Genomic DNA, 19,248 nt, shown 5'->3' with positions numbered 1-19,248 from the left:
AATATTATGGGTTTGGGTTGGAAGTGTGTCTTACACCTGCCTGAGTTTATCCTACATTCATCTCAGTGGAAGGTAAAATTGGCTAGGGTATAAAGTGAGCTTCTGACTCTGATCCATTCTGTTTTCATGGGGCAGGGTGGGTTCAATTGCAGCTTTTTTTTTCTTCTCGACAATAGGAAATATATTAAGTGAAGACTTTATTCACAGAATTTCTTTGTTCCGTTATTTGGAGCAGAACCTCCTCTCATCTTAAGGAGAACCAATAAGTGATGTTGTATTTTTGACCCAGTTTATTTCTGCCAAGCACTTGAATTGGACAAGGTGCTGAATCTATTCATGAGCGGATACATTAACAGCAGGTGGCAGTCGATAACCAATATTTGACTGTATTCCTTGAGTGAAACGACAGGAGGGATGATAAAAGACATTTTCTTGTGATCAATTCCAACTGGAAATTGCTGATAAACAAACATTACTTTTTCTGAAACCAGAAGATAAATTTTATATAAAGAGAAGTGTTCAAGGTAAAACAAGTGTGGCAACTTAATCTGTTCCCTTCAGGCCACTTCACTTCACCAGGGTACTGCAGCTTTGATCTAAGAAGGTCATATTTGTTGTGACAAATTATTTACGACAACATAAAACAAGAAATTTGCCTTAGAAATTAAGGAAGAAACATAAGAAGATCATGATTCAAGGACTGTATGAGTAGCAATAGAAAGTCACTTAAAGTCTACTGCGGATTAAATTATGGAATCCAGTCTTATATAAACGAGTCATGTTTAGATTGTTCTCTGTCAGCTCGCATCTAATTATGAACCTGTTCAAATAGAACTGAATTATATTTGACACTCATATTACAAACGAAATTGTAGCTTTATTGTTTGGCGTTTTCCACCAACCTGATGTTGAATTTCTACCGCAGGAAAAAGAGAAGCTCTATGTGGAGTTGAAACACATCTTGGCACGACAGCCTGGACCAGAAGCTGCTGAACAGCTAATGATGTATCAGAGGACACTGCGAGATAAGACTAAACAACTGAAGGTGAGCACAGATGTTGGATGTTTTACATTTTCTAATGCTCCTGTGGCGATACAAATGAATAAGTCCATTTTTTTTTGATTCAGCGGTGCCTTGTTTTACATAATTTTTATCAGCTGGGAACTACTTTCCCAAGTTCCCCGTAGTCACTGCCCCACTCGCAGCTCAGAAAAACAACATTTATCAAGACACTGTTGCAGCGGATATTTATACTTGTACCGCCATGACTGATTGACATGATGTGAATGTGGCTAAATTAATAATAGAGATAAGGTGTAGAGCTGGATGAATGCAGCAGACCAAGCAGCATCATAGGAGCAGGAAGGCTGATGTTTCGGGCCTAGACCAGAAGAGTCTAGGCCCAAAATGTCAGCCTTCCTGCTCCTATGATGCTGCTTGGTCATCCAGCTCTACACCTTGTTATCTCAGATTCTCCAGCATCAGCAGTTCCTTCTATCTCTGAAACTAAATTAGCCGTTTGGTTTCATGTTCTGGCCAGGCATCTTTATTGAAAAGTAACAAAGGATTTTGATTCAATGTTTCTCAGGTCAGATAAGTTCATGAAATGAATAATGCATAACTTAGTGTGGAGCAGTCCCACTGTTTGTGCATAATGGTATTTGTAAAATTTACATGTATTGATATAGTATGGCCCTGTTGTGGCTCAGTTCGAAGTTTATCACATACCTCTGCAGCAGAAGGGTTTGAACACTGGCCTCCCAGGCCACTGCACCACAATGTGGTGGTAGCGATGTTGGACTGGGGTGGACAAAGTCAGAAGGCACATCACACCAGTTTATGGTCCAACAGGTTTTTTTAAAATCACCAGCTTTCGGACCGCTGCTCCTTGCCTGATGAAGAAGCAGTGCTCCAAAGGCTGGTGATTTCAATAAACCTGTTGGACTATAATCTGGTGTGATGTGCCTTCTGACTTTGTCCACCCCAGTCCAACATCAGTACCTCCGCATTGTGGTGCAGTGGCCTGGGAGGCCAGGGTTCAAGCGCCATCTGCTGCAGAGGAGTGTGATAGCATGTCTGAACAGATTTTAAAAAGTATTTTAATCAATGTAGAATCGACAGTGCCAATGAGTGAGGGAGCTTTATTCTGGTCTGCCTTGACACACTAGCGCTGTAAGCCATCGTCAACACTCATTTCAAGGCGAATTAATATAAACAGATACTGTTTCTTTAAGAGCTCTTTGCAACATTACATTGGAGTACATTGTCCAAGTCCCTAGATCGAGCAGGGAATGTGAAGAGTAAGGGAGACATAGAAGACAGGCAATCACTTCTCAAAGTGTCAGCGACAGATTACTGAAACAGAAGTGAATCTCAAGGATAAATATTTGGCTAAAAATGATTCCATAAATAGTATTCTCCTTGCCTATTGTAGGTAAACATAAAATAAGATCCAAGCAAAGAGATACAAAAACAAGCCTGTGCTCTGTGCAGACTATAGGTACATTAATAGATAAATGTGTGTGGCTTGCACATCTCAGCTACATAAATAAATCTGTGCCACATTTGTCTCTACTGCTCATTATATAATTTAGGGATATGCTGAGAATAAATAGCAGCCTCAGTGCTAGCTTCATTCCCATGCTCTTGGGGCTCTTTCAGAAGTCCTAGCACCACCTCAAATTACATTCCTGTTGACTCAAGGGAGCCAAGATATTTTCCTTGATATATTCTGCAGTAGCCAAATGGGTGATGGGGAAGATTTTGCTTGAGCTCTTGGTTCTAGAGTCCGCACAGTGCTTGATTGTGGCTGGGTGCTCAGTACTCTTTCCTCTCTCTGCCTGCAAAGTAACATTGTGAGAGAACAGGAACAGGGCAAACCCAAGAAACACCAGTTAGAAGGGATAGGCTGAAAATAAGAAACAAGCTGCGACCTCACCTATCCAAAGTAGCACTGACAACTTTGTCCCTCTGTCAACTTCTACTCCCTCACCCCCATCCACCATTTTTCAGCCATTTGCCATTTTCTCCATATTTGAGTTTTTGCCTTTTTCTTTTCTCCTGACCTCTTTACTCCTGGCCAATTTAATATTTATTTGCCTTTCTTTTGTTCTTTCTTCCTAGCTGCTAGATTTTTTTTCTTTCTCTTTCAAGCTGTCTAATTTCCTCACTTGCAGAGGGAAGGAGATGCAGTGAGAACACAGTACAAACAGGTGGCCAGTGGAGAGGTGAAAAATGAGCTTCTTTCAGGAAGCAAATCTTCACCTTTTCTGCATTCGCCGCTGGAAGGGACAGGAGTTAGCCTTCCAGAGAAATTATTCTGCAATGTTTGTATATAATTTGGATGCTGGGTAGAACATATTTTCCTATTAAATTTGATAGAACAGTTGAAAAATGTTCTGGACATGGAGACTGTTTCACTATCCAGGAGCTTTGGCAATTCTGCCTGAGGATGAAGAAGGTTGAGGATTTAAATACCATTGCACAGTCCAAGCCAACATAAACTGACAGGGGGAAAATTGGTGAATAAAAAAATCCAACATTGTCATTTCTTGACATGATCTTATAGTTCCAGCACTGGTAGGCTACAGACCTAGGGGCAGGGAACTTTTGGAGGCAAATAAAAGTCCCTACTTAAAATTGCAGTTACATGACTGAACAGTGCACTTCAAGTGCAACAACTTTATTTGAATTATATATTCTGATAGGAATCAATGTTGCAGTCAGAGTTAGATTTCTTTTGAAATTTTTGCCCCTAAAAAAAAAGTTGAAGTTTCATGCCATTCATCTACAACTTTGAGTATTCCTCACTGAAATAACAGGCAAAATAAAATACACTTGCTTGTGTTTTAAGATTGACCAGTCTCCACCTGGACATTGGTTAGTGTAAAGAGCTGATAGTGCCCTGCAGTATGTGTTTGGCATCACGAATGGCGTAACATAAGGACAGGGTAGGTAACTCTAGGAGATAATGACACTAAATTTGAACTGCAAAGGTGATGTGAGGAAACAGGCCTTAAAAATAAAGCAAAATCTCAAGTCATCACCTAAAATGTCGACTGCTGCAGCTGAGCTATGAATCATGTTGACCGCTTAGCGGCCGACAATGGACACATAGGGACCAGTGTGAGCTAATCTGCTGGTGGAAACCACCATAACTCTGTTTATTGGCTCATACATGTATTTTTCAAAGGTCTGTTTCTTTTGAGTGAAACACTAGTGTGACTCAATAACTTTTGCTTACTTTTTTATGTTCTTGGTTGTTCACAATAACATCTAGGAGATTAATTTAACATTCGTTGAGACCCTAGGTCAGCTAGGAGGGTTGATGGACTGTTACCAATACCAATGAACTGCTTTGTAGCTAACTGAATGAGCAAATAACAAATTCTCAAGCCTCTAACCCAATTACACTGAAATTGGCCATTACATTTTTTGACTCAAACATAGAAACATAGAAAATAGGAGCAGGATTTGGCCATTTGGCCCTTCGTGCCTGCTCCAAAGTACAATATGATCATGGCTGATCATCCAACTCATTACCTTTTTCCTGCTTTCTCCTCATTTTCTTTTATCCCTTTAACCTGAACAACTAAATCTAACTCCTTCTTGAAAACTCTTCATAGTTTGTCTTCAACTGCTTTCAGTGAAAGAGAATTCCACAGGCTCACCACTCTGGCTGAAAAAAATTCTCCTCATCTCAGTGCTAAATGGTCTACACTGCATGCTGAGACTGTGACCCCTTGTTTTAGACATCCTGGTCATCAGGAACATTCTTTCTGGGTTTATCCTGTATAGTCATATTAGAATTTTATAGGTTTCCATGAGAACACCCCCTCAGGTCCAATCACCCTTCATATGTCTGTCCTGCCATCCCAGGAATCAAGCTGATAGGCAGTCTGACTTGTGGTGACAAGGTGTAGAGTTGGATGAACACAGCAGGCCATGCAGCATCAGAGGAGCAAGAAGGGTGAAGTTTCGGGCCTAGACCCGTCATCAGAAAATGCTCCTTCAGCATTTTCTGAAGAAGGATCTAGGCCCAAAACGTCAGCCTTTCTGCTCCTGTGATGCTGCTTGGCCTGCTGTGTTCGTCCAGCTCTACACCTTATTATCTCAGATTCTCCAGCATCTGCACTTCCTACTATCTGACTTGTGGTAATACTGTTTAACTTTGTTTGTTCTATCCCTCATCTCCTTTCATCGAGTTTCTGGTTCATATGGTGATGCAGTTTCATTGTCACCAAACATGGCCTTGTGATATTCTTTATATTTATTCTTTGGCAGCAAATGCTGACGACTAGATAATTGCAGGTGCTGCACCTGATGATGAGCTTCTCCTCACTTTCTAACATGAGACAATCTCTGTCTTAATCGCAACACATAGCGGGGTGGGTGGCAGCCTGATCCCTGTATCAGCTACATCAGGGAATTGAAATTGGTGATGATGAAGCATGTGACCTTACTAGTCTATCTGGACTTTGACTTCACCCAACTAAATTATTAGCAACGATTTCAGAATCATTTATTGCAACTCATTTTTTTTTTCATTATTCATGGGATGGAAGTGTCACTGGCAAGGCCAGACTATAGTTCCCATTTCTAATTGCCCTTGAAAAGTTGGTAATGACACCTCTTTTTCGATGGTTTGTTACCCCATTTTGAAATACAACTAAAGTCAACTTGGTTGCTTTGAGTCTGGAATTAAATGTAGCCAGACCTGGTAGGGATGGCATAATTCCTTTTCTAAAGGGCATCAGTGTTAGGTTTTGATGGAAATTCACTTGTTTTTGTGGTGGCCATCACGAACACAAGCGTCTTATTCCATATTTGTTTAATTGATTGATTTAGTGTGATTTGAACTCACATGCTTCCAGGTCATTTGGCTTCTGGATAGGAGTCCAATAAAAAATTTCTTTGGTATCCCATTCTGCAAGTGATGTTTATACCAGTAAGTTAGGCATATCAGCCTAAGCATTCGGAATCCAGCCCTGAGTTGTGAAAAGCCAAAGATGCATGTGCATAATTTTCGTTCTTCGTTCAGGGAAAATAAATTAGTACTTACAGCTTGAAGGATGAGTCTGTCAGAAAGTAGGGTAGACAGTGAGGCGGTAACCTCTGTCATTGACAACCTGATGGTTTGCCCCACTGTCACAGCATTATTCTTTCTATTCTACTGATTTATTGGCGAAATAATGTAAAAGCTGCTTACCGTGTTGTTGACCTTTCATTCTGTCTTGTTCCACAGCCAACTTTTAGACAACTATTTAGATTGAGAATTGTGCTACTATTAATTGGAGGTCAAGGAGCCAGACATCCTAATGTTAATTAAATTATTTTATCCTTTACATTTCCTACGTGTGTCTAAGATCTATATATTTGGATTAAGCAGGGTTTAAAAAAAAGTGGTTCATGCATTGACATTATGAGAATGACAAAGTAGCTTTGCTTGACCTTCAATCTATACAGGACATCTTTCCAAGCATGATAAAGGGCTGTGATCATGCCAGATAACCTATAAGGTTCAGGAGAAGCAGCTCATTCTCCTTCTAGCGACAATGATGGAGGATTATTGTGTGATAGCAATCTGAAATCATTGACATAAAAAAGCACATGTGAAGCTGGTATTGGAAAGGAGATTCATTCTACAACTTCACAAGATACATTTCTTCTCCATCTCACAACCTTTACTAATGCAAAAGTGGGTTTTTAATATTATAAAGTTGAATTTCAGAGTTCCCAGAACATTTACTATTCTTGGAATACCCTTTCCTAGACTGAATTCTTATCTTTAGTGTAGAAATTCTGCTTCTGTCTTTAAACTGTTAAGTGTAACATTTGAAGCCAATTTAATTTGTAACATTGATTTAAGTGTGGAAGTTTTCATCATTGATGACTGTTGCTGCAATGGCTGATCTATGACTCTCGAAAGGTATTAACCTGCACATGACACATTGAAAGTTTGAAACATATTGGATGTGTGTCCAGCATTCTTGTGAAATGGTAATCAAAGGTGCAGTTTATCATTAAGGATGGAAAGAAAAGTCAAAAATATTGCAGATGCCACAACAGAGGGAATAGAAAATATTCAGGAGATTGTCTCCCATTTGAAAGAGAAAAGATAGCTACCCTGCATTAGGATTTGTAACCTGCTGATTTCTCTTCTGCTTTACAGTAGTGGCTCAGCCTTATTGCTATGAATTTACGACTTTTTGAATATTAGAGTCCAAATGATTAACACATTTGGAAGTAAGAAGATTAACTGCTGTTTTAATAGAGGTGCTAATCTATTTAAAATAAACACATGTTCTGGTAAAATGTTGCAGACAAGAAGCTGAGGGATGAGAGTGGGCCATTCAGCCCCTTGAGCTTGTTCCACCATTCAGTTAGATTGTATCTGATCTGCATGTCATGTCATTGGATTAACCAAATTTATCGCAATCTTTGAAGAGCATTAGTCACAGCATTTGTCTTTCTAATGTCTTTTCACACACTGGACTGAGATGATCTGTATTGTATTAAAACAATAAATTTCTTTCAAAACCTAGTTAGTGTCAGTAACTCCCGACATCCAGTTCCTCTGATCCTGCCATTGACACTTCTGCTTGAGATAAACTTATTCAAGTACAAGTGACAGGGAAGAACTATAAAAGGGTTTAAGAAGGATACCTCTGGCTGCAGATTGGAACTGAAGGAAGCAGTACTGATCATTAATGTCAGCTAGCCTTCTTGCAAGCTAAAAGTTGCTTCGTAGGTAAGGTAATGTACATATTTCACCCACAGTTGATACCTGTATGGATCAATCTAGATTGAAATATCATGCTCAAAAACTGTCTAATATTGTTCAAGAATCTTGTAGTCATTGCACCACCAAGAGAAGGCATGGCCAATGATTGGCACATCATTCCTTTACAGTCTAAAACATGGCATTTTGGTTTAGACAGATTTATTGACAGCTTCATTGAAGACGTAAATTGCACATTGTTTACCAGTCAATCCAGGATAAAGCTAAACCTATAGAGAACTTGTCAGACTTATTGACACTACTGTTGATTCTTACTTAGTTAAGTGTCGACATTAGCCTGGAGTCTTCCTTTCATGTTGATCAGCAAAGTAATTTTCCATCTGTCCTGAGTTTTAGCAAGATGACATTTATGCACACAGAGGCTCTGATGTGTTGCATTACATCCAGAACCTGTTAAAGCAGAATAATTGATGTGCAGTGTTTGTTTGTACGCAGCAGTTTCCATCAGGGGAGTAATGTACACTTTATTCCTGCCTCCTCAGACCAGTAGGTGATGCTATTGGAATTGTACTGTTCCAGAAATGAGTGCATAAGTGCACATTGTATAACCTGTCACAGGGATTCATCCAGCTGAAAGCCTCATATTTGTTACATAACACAATGCACTCGAAGCACCATTGTGGAGTTTATAGTGATACAGTAGTGAACTGCTATAACAAGGTGTTGAGATGGATGAACACAGCAGGCCAAGCAGCATCATAGGAACAGGAGAGCTGACGTTTCGGGCCTAGACCCTTTGTCAGAAAATGGAAGAAGGGTCTTTTCTGAAGAAGGGTGTTGGCACAAAACGTCAGCTTTCCCGCTCTTCTGATGCTGCTTGGCCTGCTGTGTTCATCCAGCTCCACACCTTGTTATCTCAGATTCTCCAGCATCTGTACTTCCTACTATCTCAGTAGTAAACTGCTGCCTGTTTTGCAGCTGTTTCTCAAAAAACCCTCCTCAGCAACCTGGGCTCATTGATCTTTCCTGTCCTCAAATACTTGTGTTGCATTTATGGTTATTCAGGGAAGAATTACATTTTCACAGAAATTTTAAGCATGTAGCATTGATCTTTCACTGTACAGATGCATGAATTACTTCCACTCAAGGGAATAGCCTTTTTCTTTCATCATAAGAATCAAAATGAGTTTGAACAAATTTCTCACTTGCCTTTCTGGCAATTGAAGTTCTCTGAAAATATAATTTGAGGGGCAAACAATTTCTCTCTTTCTTTTCCATCTGAAATAGAAACTTGCATTTGGAAGCTCAAGTAATTCTCTGCAAGAAATTCTATTGAGAAGACACCATCCTCCACCAAGTCAAAATAATGTAGCCTCCTTCATAGGTAGTTCATGAAACAACTTGTCCTGAATTGCTTGGAATAGGATTTTTCTGGGTGGTGTAGTTGGTGTTGGAGCTGTGATCACAATCTTACACTACTGCTGTTCATTGCGTAAAGAGACTGCTCTTTGATGATTCAGGCCAAACTTTTAGGCCATTGACACACAGTTGCTCATTCATAGGTTTCTGATAGCTGACAGTGATACATTTTTACCGTTTGTAATGTTTTAGTCACCCCAGTAATGATCTCCAACAATCTTTTCTGTCAGGCAGAAAATACAGAAGCCTGAACACATGCACCTGCAAGTTCAGAAACGGCTCTTCCTGGTCATTATTAGACTGATGAATGGTCTCTCTAACCTCAAATAATACTGATCTTGCTCGTCTTGATCTTGCCTAACACACGCTCGTGCAATGTAACCTGTACGCCTCTGTCTCAGTCTTTTTGCAACCTTCGATCTGTACACCCTTGCTTACTATGATCTGCCTGTATGACTTGTAAACAAAGGTTTTCAATGTACTTTGGTACACCTCACAATAAATCAATCAATCATTCAACTTACAACCTCTGATGAGTTTTGAAGCACTTAAGATACTCCACAATGTTTTCATCTCCTCATTATCATTGTTTATTTGCTGATTAATACGATTTCTCATATTGAGTAGACAGATGGAGGTTTGTCACAATAGTCGTTTCCAAATAGCCTTGACAAAACCTTCTATAACAATTGATAATCATTTGAAGAAATGAAACCACAATTTAATTATTTATTAATGCCATGATCTTTTGCTCAATTTTATTTTGATAGGCCTTGACCTCAGAGTTGAACATGTTTGAATCACAGAGTCAGGAGTACAAGTATGAGATTGAACGACTAGCCCAGGAACTGCAGAATATGAAAAAGAAGTATCACAATCAGAAACGCAAGGAACAGCTGGCTAAGTATGAAATATTAATGTAATTATAAACCAATTGGCAAGGTTGCACTTCCTCAGAGAACTGTTAGCTGCTAAGGATGGAATGGGACTTATACCAGACATTCCAAGGTTAGCAACTTTGGTCTATATATAAAGAAAAGAAGATATTTTAAGCCATTGCAATTGAGCTAGAATAATATTTTGGGCTATCTAATATGTAGCTTCATTTTATTGGCTTTTCATTATTTCTGCTGGTTTACCTTTGGAGAGTGACAAGGAGAATAAAGCCCATTACAGCCCAATCTCATTCTTTTATTCTTTCCGCAGGTGGAGTCAAGAAGGAATTAGGGAACAAAAAAAAGTTGCTGGAAAAGCTCAGCAGTTCTAGCAGTATCTGTGAAAGAAAACACAGAGTTAACATTTCGTGTCCGGTGTTGCTTTCTTAGAACTGATAGTGGCTAGGAAAACGTCAGGTTATATGTAGAAAATAGGGAGGTGGGTGGGGTAGGGAGTAAATGATAGGATAGATCCCAAAGAGAGAGAAACACCGTTGGACAGATAAAGGAGTTGCTAACGATCAGGCTGGAACGGTGAGAACAAGAGCCTTCATAACAAGAGGAATTGAGTATAGGAGCAAAGAGGTCCTTCTGCCGCTGTACAGGGCCCTGGTGAGACCGCACCTGGAGTATTGTGTGCAGTTTTGGTCTCCAGATTTGAGGAAGGACATTCTTGCTATGGAGTGCAGCGTAGGTTCACGAGGTCAATTCCCAGAATGGCAGGACTATCATATGTTGAAAGATTGGAGCAACTGGGCTTGTATATACTTGAGTTTAGAAGGATGAGAGGGGATCTGATTGAGACGTATAAGATTATTGAGGGACTGGACACTCTGGAGGCAGGAAGCATGTTTCCTCTGATGGGTGAGTCCAGAACCAGAGGACACAGTTTAAAAATAAGGGGTAGGCCATTTAGAACAGAGTTGAGGAAAAACTTCTTCACCCAGAGAGTGGTGGATATATGGAATGCTCTGCCCCAGAAGGCAGCGGAGGCCAACTCTCTGGATACTTTCAAGAAAGAGATGGATAGAGCTCTTAAAGATGGTGGAATCAAGGGTTATAGGGATAAGGCAGGAACAGGATACTGATTGTGGATGATCAGTCATGATCATAATGAATGGCGATGCTGTCTCGAAGGGCTGAAAGGCCTACTCCTGCACCTATTGTCTATTGTCTATTGAGGGTGAATAGTTGTTAATGGGGACTGTTAGTGACTAACAACAGGGGGTGTGTAATGACAGCCTATGTGGTAACAAGACCTGGTGTGTGGGGTGGGGGAGGGGGGTGCAGGGACATGGGAGAGTTTAGGCCCTAAAATTATTGAACTCAATATTAAGTGCAGAGGGCTGTAGGGTCCCCAAGTGGAAAATGAGGTGTTGTTCCTTCAGCTTGTGTTGGGCTTCACTGGAACACTGCAGCAAGCCAGAGACAGAGATGTTGGCCTGGGAGCAGGGTGCTGTGTTAAAGTGGCAGGCAACAGGTAGTTCAGGGCCCTTTTTTGTGAGCAGAATGTAGATGTTCTGCGAAGCGGTCACCCAGTCTACGCTTCATTTCCCCAGTGTAGAGGAGACCACATTGTGAGCAGCGAATGCAGTAGACCAGATTCTGGGAAGTGCAGGTGAAGTGTTGCTTCACCTGGAAGCTATGTTTGGGTCTTTGGATTCTGGGAAGGGAGGAGGTAAATGGGCAAGTGTCGTACCTTCAGTGGTGATAGAGGAAGGTGCCGTTGGAATTAGTGTAGCTAGCTGTAGTTATCTGTGCTATTAGTATGAATAGTAAAAGAGATCATTGCTGCCCACGAACCATGTTTTTGAATTCATCCCCTGTTTCTTTTGGAATTAATCATTAGTATTAATGATGCCCTTACCATTTATCGTGACCATCTATTGCTTTCCTTCTTAAAAACACATTTTGCTATTTTTATAATTTGATCCTCCTTAACAGAAGACACACAATACTTTTACAGCCCAACAGGCTTATTTGAAATCACACAAGCTATTGGAGTGCAACCCCTTCATCAGGTGCACCTCCACATCATGGTTTCCTCTTTATGTTCCTTTGCGAATAGTTGCAGCAATACTTTGGGACTAGGAAATGATAATATTCCTAATTGATGATAATAAGGGAGGGGGGAAAAGAAGAGGGGGTGTAGCGTTGCTAATCAGACAGTGCATCACAGCAAGAGAAATGAAGGTTGCCGAGGAAGGTTTGTCGACTGAGTCAGTACGGGTGGAAGTTAGGAACAGCAAGGGAGCAGTCACCTCACTGGGGGTTTTCTACAGACCCCCAAATAGCAGTAGGGAGATCGAAGAACTCATTGGCCGGCAGATTGTTGAAAAGTGCAAACGTATCAGGGTTGTTGTTATGGGTGACTTCAACTTTCCCAATATTGACCGGAACCTCCTCAGTGCAGATGGTTTGGATGGAGCCGTTTTTGTCAGGTGTGTTCAGGAGGGTTTCCTTACTCAGTATGTGGACAGGCCGACGAGGGGGGAGGCCATTTTGGATTTGGTACTCGGCAATGAGCCAGGACAGGTGTCAGATCTCGTGGTGGGAGAACACTTTGGCGACAGTGACCACAACAGCCTCACATTTACCATAGCCGTGGAAAGGGAAAGGAGCAGTTACCAGGGGAAGATATTTAACTGGGGAAAAGGAAACTATGATGCTATCAGACAGAAGTTGGGAAGTACAGATTGGGAGCAATTGTTCCACAGAAAGGGCAAAGAAGGCATGTGGAGGCTGTTTAAGGAGCAGTTGTTGCGAATGATGTATAAATTTGTTCCTCTGAGACAGGTAAGAAGGGGTAAGATTAAGGACCCTTGGATGACGGGTACAGAGGTGCTTCTAGTCAAAAAGAAAAAGGCAGCGTACGTAAGGTGGCGGAAGCAAGGGTCTAGCACAGCTTTAGAGGATTACAGGCTTGCTCGGAAGGAGCTCAAAAGTGGACTATGGACGGCCAGGAGGGGGCACGCAAAAGGCTTGGCAGGAAGGATTAGGGAGAACCCGAAGGCATTTTACTTATACGTGAGGAATAAGAGAATGATCAGTGAGAAGGTAGGGCCGATCAGGGATAGCGTAGGGAACTTGTGCGTGGAGTCTGAGCAGATAGGGGAAGCCCTAAATGAGTTTTTTGCTTCGGTTTTCACTCAGGAAAGGGACCTTGTTGTGAATGAGAACTTTGAGGAGCAGGGAAACAGGCTTGAACAGATCAAGATTGAGGAAGTTGATGTGCTGGAAATTTTGGCAAATTTAAGATTGATAAGTCCCCAGGGCCAGACCAGATTTATCCAAGGTTGCTCCGGGAAGCGAGAAAGGAGGTTGCTAAGCCACTGGGGAAGATCTTTGCTTCCTCACTCTCCACAGGAGTCGTACGGGAAAGTTGGAGGGAGGCAAATGTTGTTTCTCTTTTCAAGAAAGGGAATAGGGAAATCCCTGGAAACTACAGACCAGCCAGTCTTACGTCTGTGGTCAGCAAGGCTTTGGAAAGAATTCTGAGGGATAGGATTTATGACTATTTGGAAAAGCATAGCGTGATTAAAGGGAGTCAGCATGGCTTTGTGAGGAACAGTTCATGCCTTACAAATCTTATTCAGTTCTTTGAGGAGGTCATGAGACAGGTTGATGAGGGTCGAGCAGTGGATGTGGTGTACATGGACTTCAGCAAGGCATTTGATAAGGTTCCCCATGGCAGGCTCATTCATAAAGCCAGGAGGTATGGGATACAGGATGATTTGGCTGTCTGGATTCAGAATTGGTTGGCTGACAGGAGGCTGAGAGTGGTTGTAGATGGTAAGTATTCTGCCTGGAGGTCAGTGCTGAGTGATGTCCCACAGGGCTCTGTTCTTGGGCCTCTGCTCTTTGTAGTTTTTATAAATGACTTGGATGAGGAGGTTGAGGGGTGGGTTAGTATGTTTGCTGATGACACAAAGGTTGGAGGTGCCATTGATAGTATCGAGGGCGAGTGCAGGCTTCAGCGAGACATTGACAGAGCTGGGCTGAGAAATGGCAGATGGAGTTCAACCTGGATAAATGCGAAGTGATGCATTTTGGAAGGTCGAACTTAAATGCTGAATGTAGGATTAAAGGCAGGATTCTTGGCAGTGTGGAGGAAGAGTGGGATCTTGGTGTTTAAGTACACAGATCCCTCAAAGTTGCCACCCAAGTGGATAAGGTTGTTAAGAAAGCATATGGTGTTTTGGCTTTCATTAACAGGGGGATCAAATTTAAGAGGCATGAGGTCTTGTTGCAGCTCTACAAAACCCTCGTGAAACCACACTTGGAATATTGTGTCCAGTTTTGGTCGCCTTATTATAGGAAAGATGTGGAGGCTTTGGAGAGGGTGCAAAGGAGGTTTACCAGGATGCTGCCTGGACTGGAGGGCTTGTCTTACGAGGAGAGTTTGACTGAGCTCGGACTTTTCTCTCTGGAGAGAAGGAGGAAGAGAGGTGGCCTGATCGAGGTGTACAAGGTAATGAGAGGCATGGTTAGAGTTGATAGCCAGAAACTTTTCCCCAGGGCAGGATTGACTGCCACGAGGGGTCATAGTTTTAAGGTGTTAGGAGGAAGGTATAGAGGAGACGTCAGTGGGAGGTTTCTCACCCAGAGGGTAGTGAGCACATGGAATACTTTGCCAGTGGAAGTCATGGAAGCAGAGTCATTAGTGACATTTAAGCGACTGCTGGACATGCACATGGACAGCAGTGAATTGAGGGGAATGTAGGTTAGGTTATTTTATTTTTGGATTAGGATTATTCCACGGCACAACATCGTGGGCCGAAGGGCCTGTACTGTTTTCGGCTTATCTTCCACCCTCAGAGAGAAAAAAAATAGAATGTAATTTAGCACCTTTGCAACCTCAGGCCTTCTCAAGGCATTTTATTGCCAAAAAAACAAGGCAAGCTTCCAGGGGACTCAAAATGTTAACTTTGTTTCTCCCTCAATAAATGTTGCAAGACCTGCTGAGTTTCTCCATCAATTCATGTTTTTGTTTGTTTCAGATCTCCAGTATGTGTAGTTCTTTGTTTTATTACAGCCTATGAAATTCAGCTTCAAGAGGAAAGTTTGAACTTCTCCCATTTTAAATCCTTCCTAATGCCATCTTCCTGCAAGGGTTATGGTAGCAACTTCAGTTTGAGACACAATGTTCCTTCCCTACTGAAGACATTACATACTAATGCCTCGGTGCTAAGGCTGCAGGTCTTGGTATTCTTTCGAGAATCAACCTTGTTTGTAGCTTGAAGCAGTAAGTATTATCTGAGCTGAATGCATCAGGTTTGTCAGTCAAGTTCAGCCTTTTTGTTCACTCAGGATAGTGGAATGTGAAATTTTTGCCTGGCATTTTTACGCTCCTGTGTCTGCCTGGGGGTTTTTCACGTGGGCAAAATTGCCACCACCTCTAAAAGTACTGAGAAAAATTAGCATCATTGCATATTTTTACCCAAGCAGGTAAAAACTTGCATTTACATAGCTACAGCCTTTCACAATCTCATGACGTCCCAAAGCACTTTATAGCTGATGAGGTTATTTTAAAATACTGCCATCGTAAAAATACTGGAAATAAGGCAGCTAGATATGCACAGCAAAATCTCACAAACTGAAATGAGATGATGAGTAGAGACAGAAAAAGAATCTGAGATAGAAAGGGGTAGAGCTGGATGAACACAGCAGGCCAAGCAGCATCAGAGGAGCAGGAAGGCTGATGTTTCAGGCCTAAACCCTTCTTCAGAAATAGGGGAGTGAGAGGGGGTTCTGAAATAAATAGGGAGAGGCGGATAGAATAGAGGAATAGAGATGAATTGAGGAGAAGGTAGGTGGAGAGGAGACAGGTCAAAGAGGTAGGGATGGATCCAGTAAAGGTCAGTGTAGGTGGAGAGGTAGGGAGGAGATAGGTCAGCCCAGGGAGGACAGACAGGTCAAGGGGGCGGGATGATATTAGTAGGTAGGAAATGGAAGTGGTAGGAGGGGATAAGTGGGAGGAAGGACAGGTTAGGGAGGCGGGGACGAGCTGGGCTTGTTTTTGGATGCGGTAGGTGGAGGAGAGATTTTGAAGCTTGTGAAGTCCACTTTGATACCATTGGGCTGCAGGGTTCCTGAGCGGAATATGAGTTGCTGTTCCTGCAAACTTCGGGTGGCATCATTGTGGCACTGCAGGAGGACCAGGACGGACATGTTGTCTGAGGAATGGGAGAGGGAGTTGAAATGGTTTGCGACTGGGAGGTGCAGTTGTTTATTGCAAACCAAGCGTAGGTGTTCTGCAAAGCGGTCCCCAAGCCTCCGCTTGGTTTCCCCGATGTAGAGGAGGCCACATTGGGTATAGCGGATGCAGTATACCACATTGGTGGATGTGCAGGTGAACATCCGCTTGATGTGGAAAGTCTGCTTGAGGCCTGGGATGGGGGTGAGGGGGCAGATGTATGGGCAGGTGTAGCACTTCCTGCGGTTGCAGGGAAATGTGCCGGGTGAGGTGGGGCTGGAGGGAATTGTGGAATGGACAAGGGAGTCACGGCGAGAGTGGTCCCACAAGAAAGCAGATAAGGGTGGGGAGGGAAAAATGTCTTTGGTGGTGGCGCCGGATTGCAGATGGCAGAAGTGTCGGAGGATGATGCATTGGATCCGGAGGTTGGTGGGGTAGTACATGAGGACGAGGGGGATTCTGTTTTGGTTGTTATTGCGGGGAGGGGATGTGAGGGATGAGTTGTGGGAAATGTGGGAGACACGGTCAAGGGCGTCCCTGCCTCCCTAACCTGTTCTTCCTCTCACCTATCCCCTCCTCCCACCTCAAGCCCCACCTCCATCTCTTACCTACCAACCTCATCCCTCCCCCTTGACCTGTCCGTCCTCCCTGGACTGACCTATCTCCTCTCTAACTCCTTACCTACACTCATGTTTATTGGCTCCATCCCCACCTCTTTGACCTGTCTGTCTCCTCTCCACCTATCTTCTCCTCTATCCATCTTCTAACCGTCTCTCCCTCTCTCCCTATTTATTTCAGAACCCCCTTCCCTTATCCCATTTCTGAAGAAGGATCTAGGCCCGAAACGTCAGCTTTCCTGCTCCTCTGATGCTGCTTGGCCTGCTGTGTTCATCCTTTCTTATATATTGAAGAACCTGACTATCTAATGGTTAAACTGAAGGGCATATTGAGGGATTTGACTTCGATTGGCAGGATAGGTAGAACTTTCTGGCAATATTTTAGATACATTTGACAGCGAATAATGCCCTATTCTGTTAATTTGTGCTAAACACTCTGTTATATCAGTTAACTGTTTATTTGGGAATCTATATAATGTTTCTGTGAATGAATGGAACCGGTTTTATGCGATAGTATTGTGTTTACTTGTATGCTCACAGTGTGTCTGACTTTTGAACACTCAAGATTTTCATCCATAATGTATTTACCTTCCACATGGACCCTGTGTGTGAAACTAAAATTTGGTTGTGAGAAAATAACCTATAGCTTTATTTTCCACAGGGCATTCAGGTTAGCGTTTCTTCTGTAATGGTCTGAAATGATAGAAAAGGGAGTAATGTCTAGTAACAGCATCTGGTTCTGATTTTAGTGCTCTGGAATGTGTTCCATCTTTTCTAATTATTTTGTTAAAATAAATTGAGGAGAAAGTAAAGATGACACTGTATGCAATATCAGTAGCCTATTAACACCTTGTTAATGATATTTCACAAAAAAAGATTGATCTTTCCAGTGAGGAGAAGTAATAATCAGTTAGTTTGTGCACTGAGCTGAGGTTAATTGGATGACGTGATTCAGCAGAAGGTGATGCATGGTCATTTTGGAAATGGATAAAAGGCCTGCTTAACTATTCTGCAGTGTCTTGCAAAAAGTAACAGGTAGCAGCTTAGCAGCACTGACCTCACTGAAGGTGCTTTACCAATGACCCCCTTTCAATCATAAAGTCAGGATTGTGATATTTGTTGATTGCATTGTTCAAATCCACCTGGAACTCCTCAATTAATGAAACAGTCTGTGGCTTCATGCAGTAAGACCTGGATATAGTTAACCTAGGCTGATAAGTGGGTGAGTACCATTTCCAATACACTAAATCCAGGCAATTACCATCTCCAAAATGAGAGCTAATTTAAAAGGTTTCTGGATAAGCGCCTGTAGTGCTATAATCTGCAAGGCTACTGACCAAATGCTGGAATCATAGAATCCTTATGGTGTGGTAGCGGGCTATTCGGCCCATCAAGTCCACACCAACCGTCTGAAGAGTATTCAATCCAGATCCACCCAGTCCCTGTAGCTGCATTTCCCATGGCTAACCAACCCAGCTTGCACGTCCCTGGACACTATGGACAATTTAGCTTGGCGGATCCACCTAACCTGCATCTTTGGATTTTGGGAGGAAACCGGAGCACCTGGAGTAAACAAACGCAGACACGGGGAGAATGTGCAAACTGCACACACTCAGTCGCCTGAGGATAGAATCAAACCTGGGTCCCTGACGCAGTGCTAACCACTGAGCCACTGTGCCATCCTGATTAGGTGGCATTAGGTTGGGAGGTTCCTTTCCTGCCCAGACCAGACTAGATGTGCCATAATATTTGTCTGATTCTAAGAGAAATTCTGATATTTCACTTTGATATTCAATGACACTGCTCTCTCAAAATCCACCATCCCCAACATTCTGGAGCTCCCTAACCAGAAACTGAACATGAATGTCTATATAAATACTATAACTTCAAGAGCAGATCAGAGTTTGTGTATGCACTGGTGAGTGACTCAACTCCTTACTCTTCAAAACCTTGCCATCACCTACGGGGCATATGTTTGGAGTGAGATAGAATAGTTTTCACTATATGGGGAGGCAATGGCCTCGTGGTATTATTGTTGGACTGTTAATCCAGAGACCCAGATAATGTTCTGGGGACCTGAGATTGAATCCCACCATGACAGATGGTGGAATTTGAATGAAATAAATATCTGAAATTAAGAATCTAACGACGATTGTGAACCCATTGTTGATTGTCAGGAAAAAAACCAATCTGGTTCACTAATGTTCTTCAGGGCCATTAAGCCTACATGTGACTCCAGACCCACAGCAATGTGGTTGCCTCTTAGCTGCCCTCTGGGCAATTAGAGATGGTCAATGAATGCTACCCTAGCCAGCACACCCTTCATCCTATGAATGAAT

The 19,248-nt window shown here is 42.3% G+C and overlaps 1 protein-coding gene across 1 annotated transcript in view; it reads left to right on the top strand.

Annotated features, from left to right (window-relative positions):
* cfap58 (cilia and flagella associated protein 58) overlaps positions 1 to 19,248 on the top strand; it is a 219,804-nt gene that overhangs the window by 124,090 nt on the left and 76,466 nt on the right. Inside the window, exons 16-17 of the mRNA XM_048551167.2 lie at positions 926 to 1,045; positions 9,932 to 10,065. Coding sequence (XP_048407124.1) covers positions 926 to 1,045; positions 9,932 to 10,065 — 254 coding nt within the window. The remainder of the gene's footprint in view (positions 1 to 925; positions 1,046 to 9,931; positions 10,066 to 19,248) is intronic.

This window comes from Stegostoma tigrinum, chromosome 20 (genome assembly GCF_030684315.1).
Source record: "Stegostoma tigrinum isolate sSteTig4 chromosome 20, sSteTig4.hap1, whole genome shotgun sequence".
Lineage (NCBI taxonomy): Eukaryota > Metazoa > Chordata > Chondrichthyes > Orectolobiformes > Stegostomatidae > Stegostoma > Stegostoma tigrinum.
This window is presented reverse-complemented; position numbering and strand designations above follow the sequence as displayed.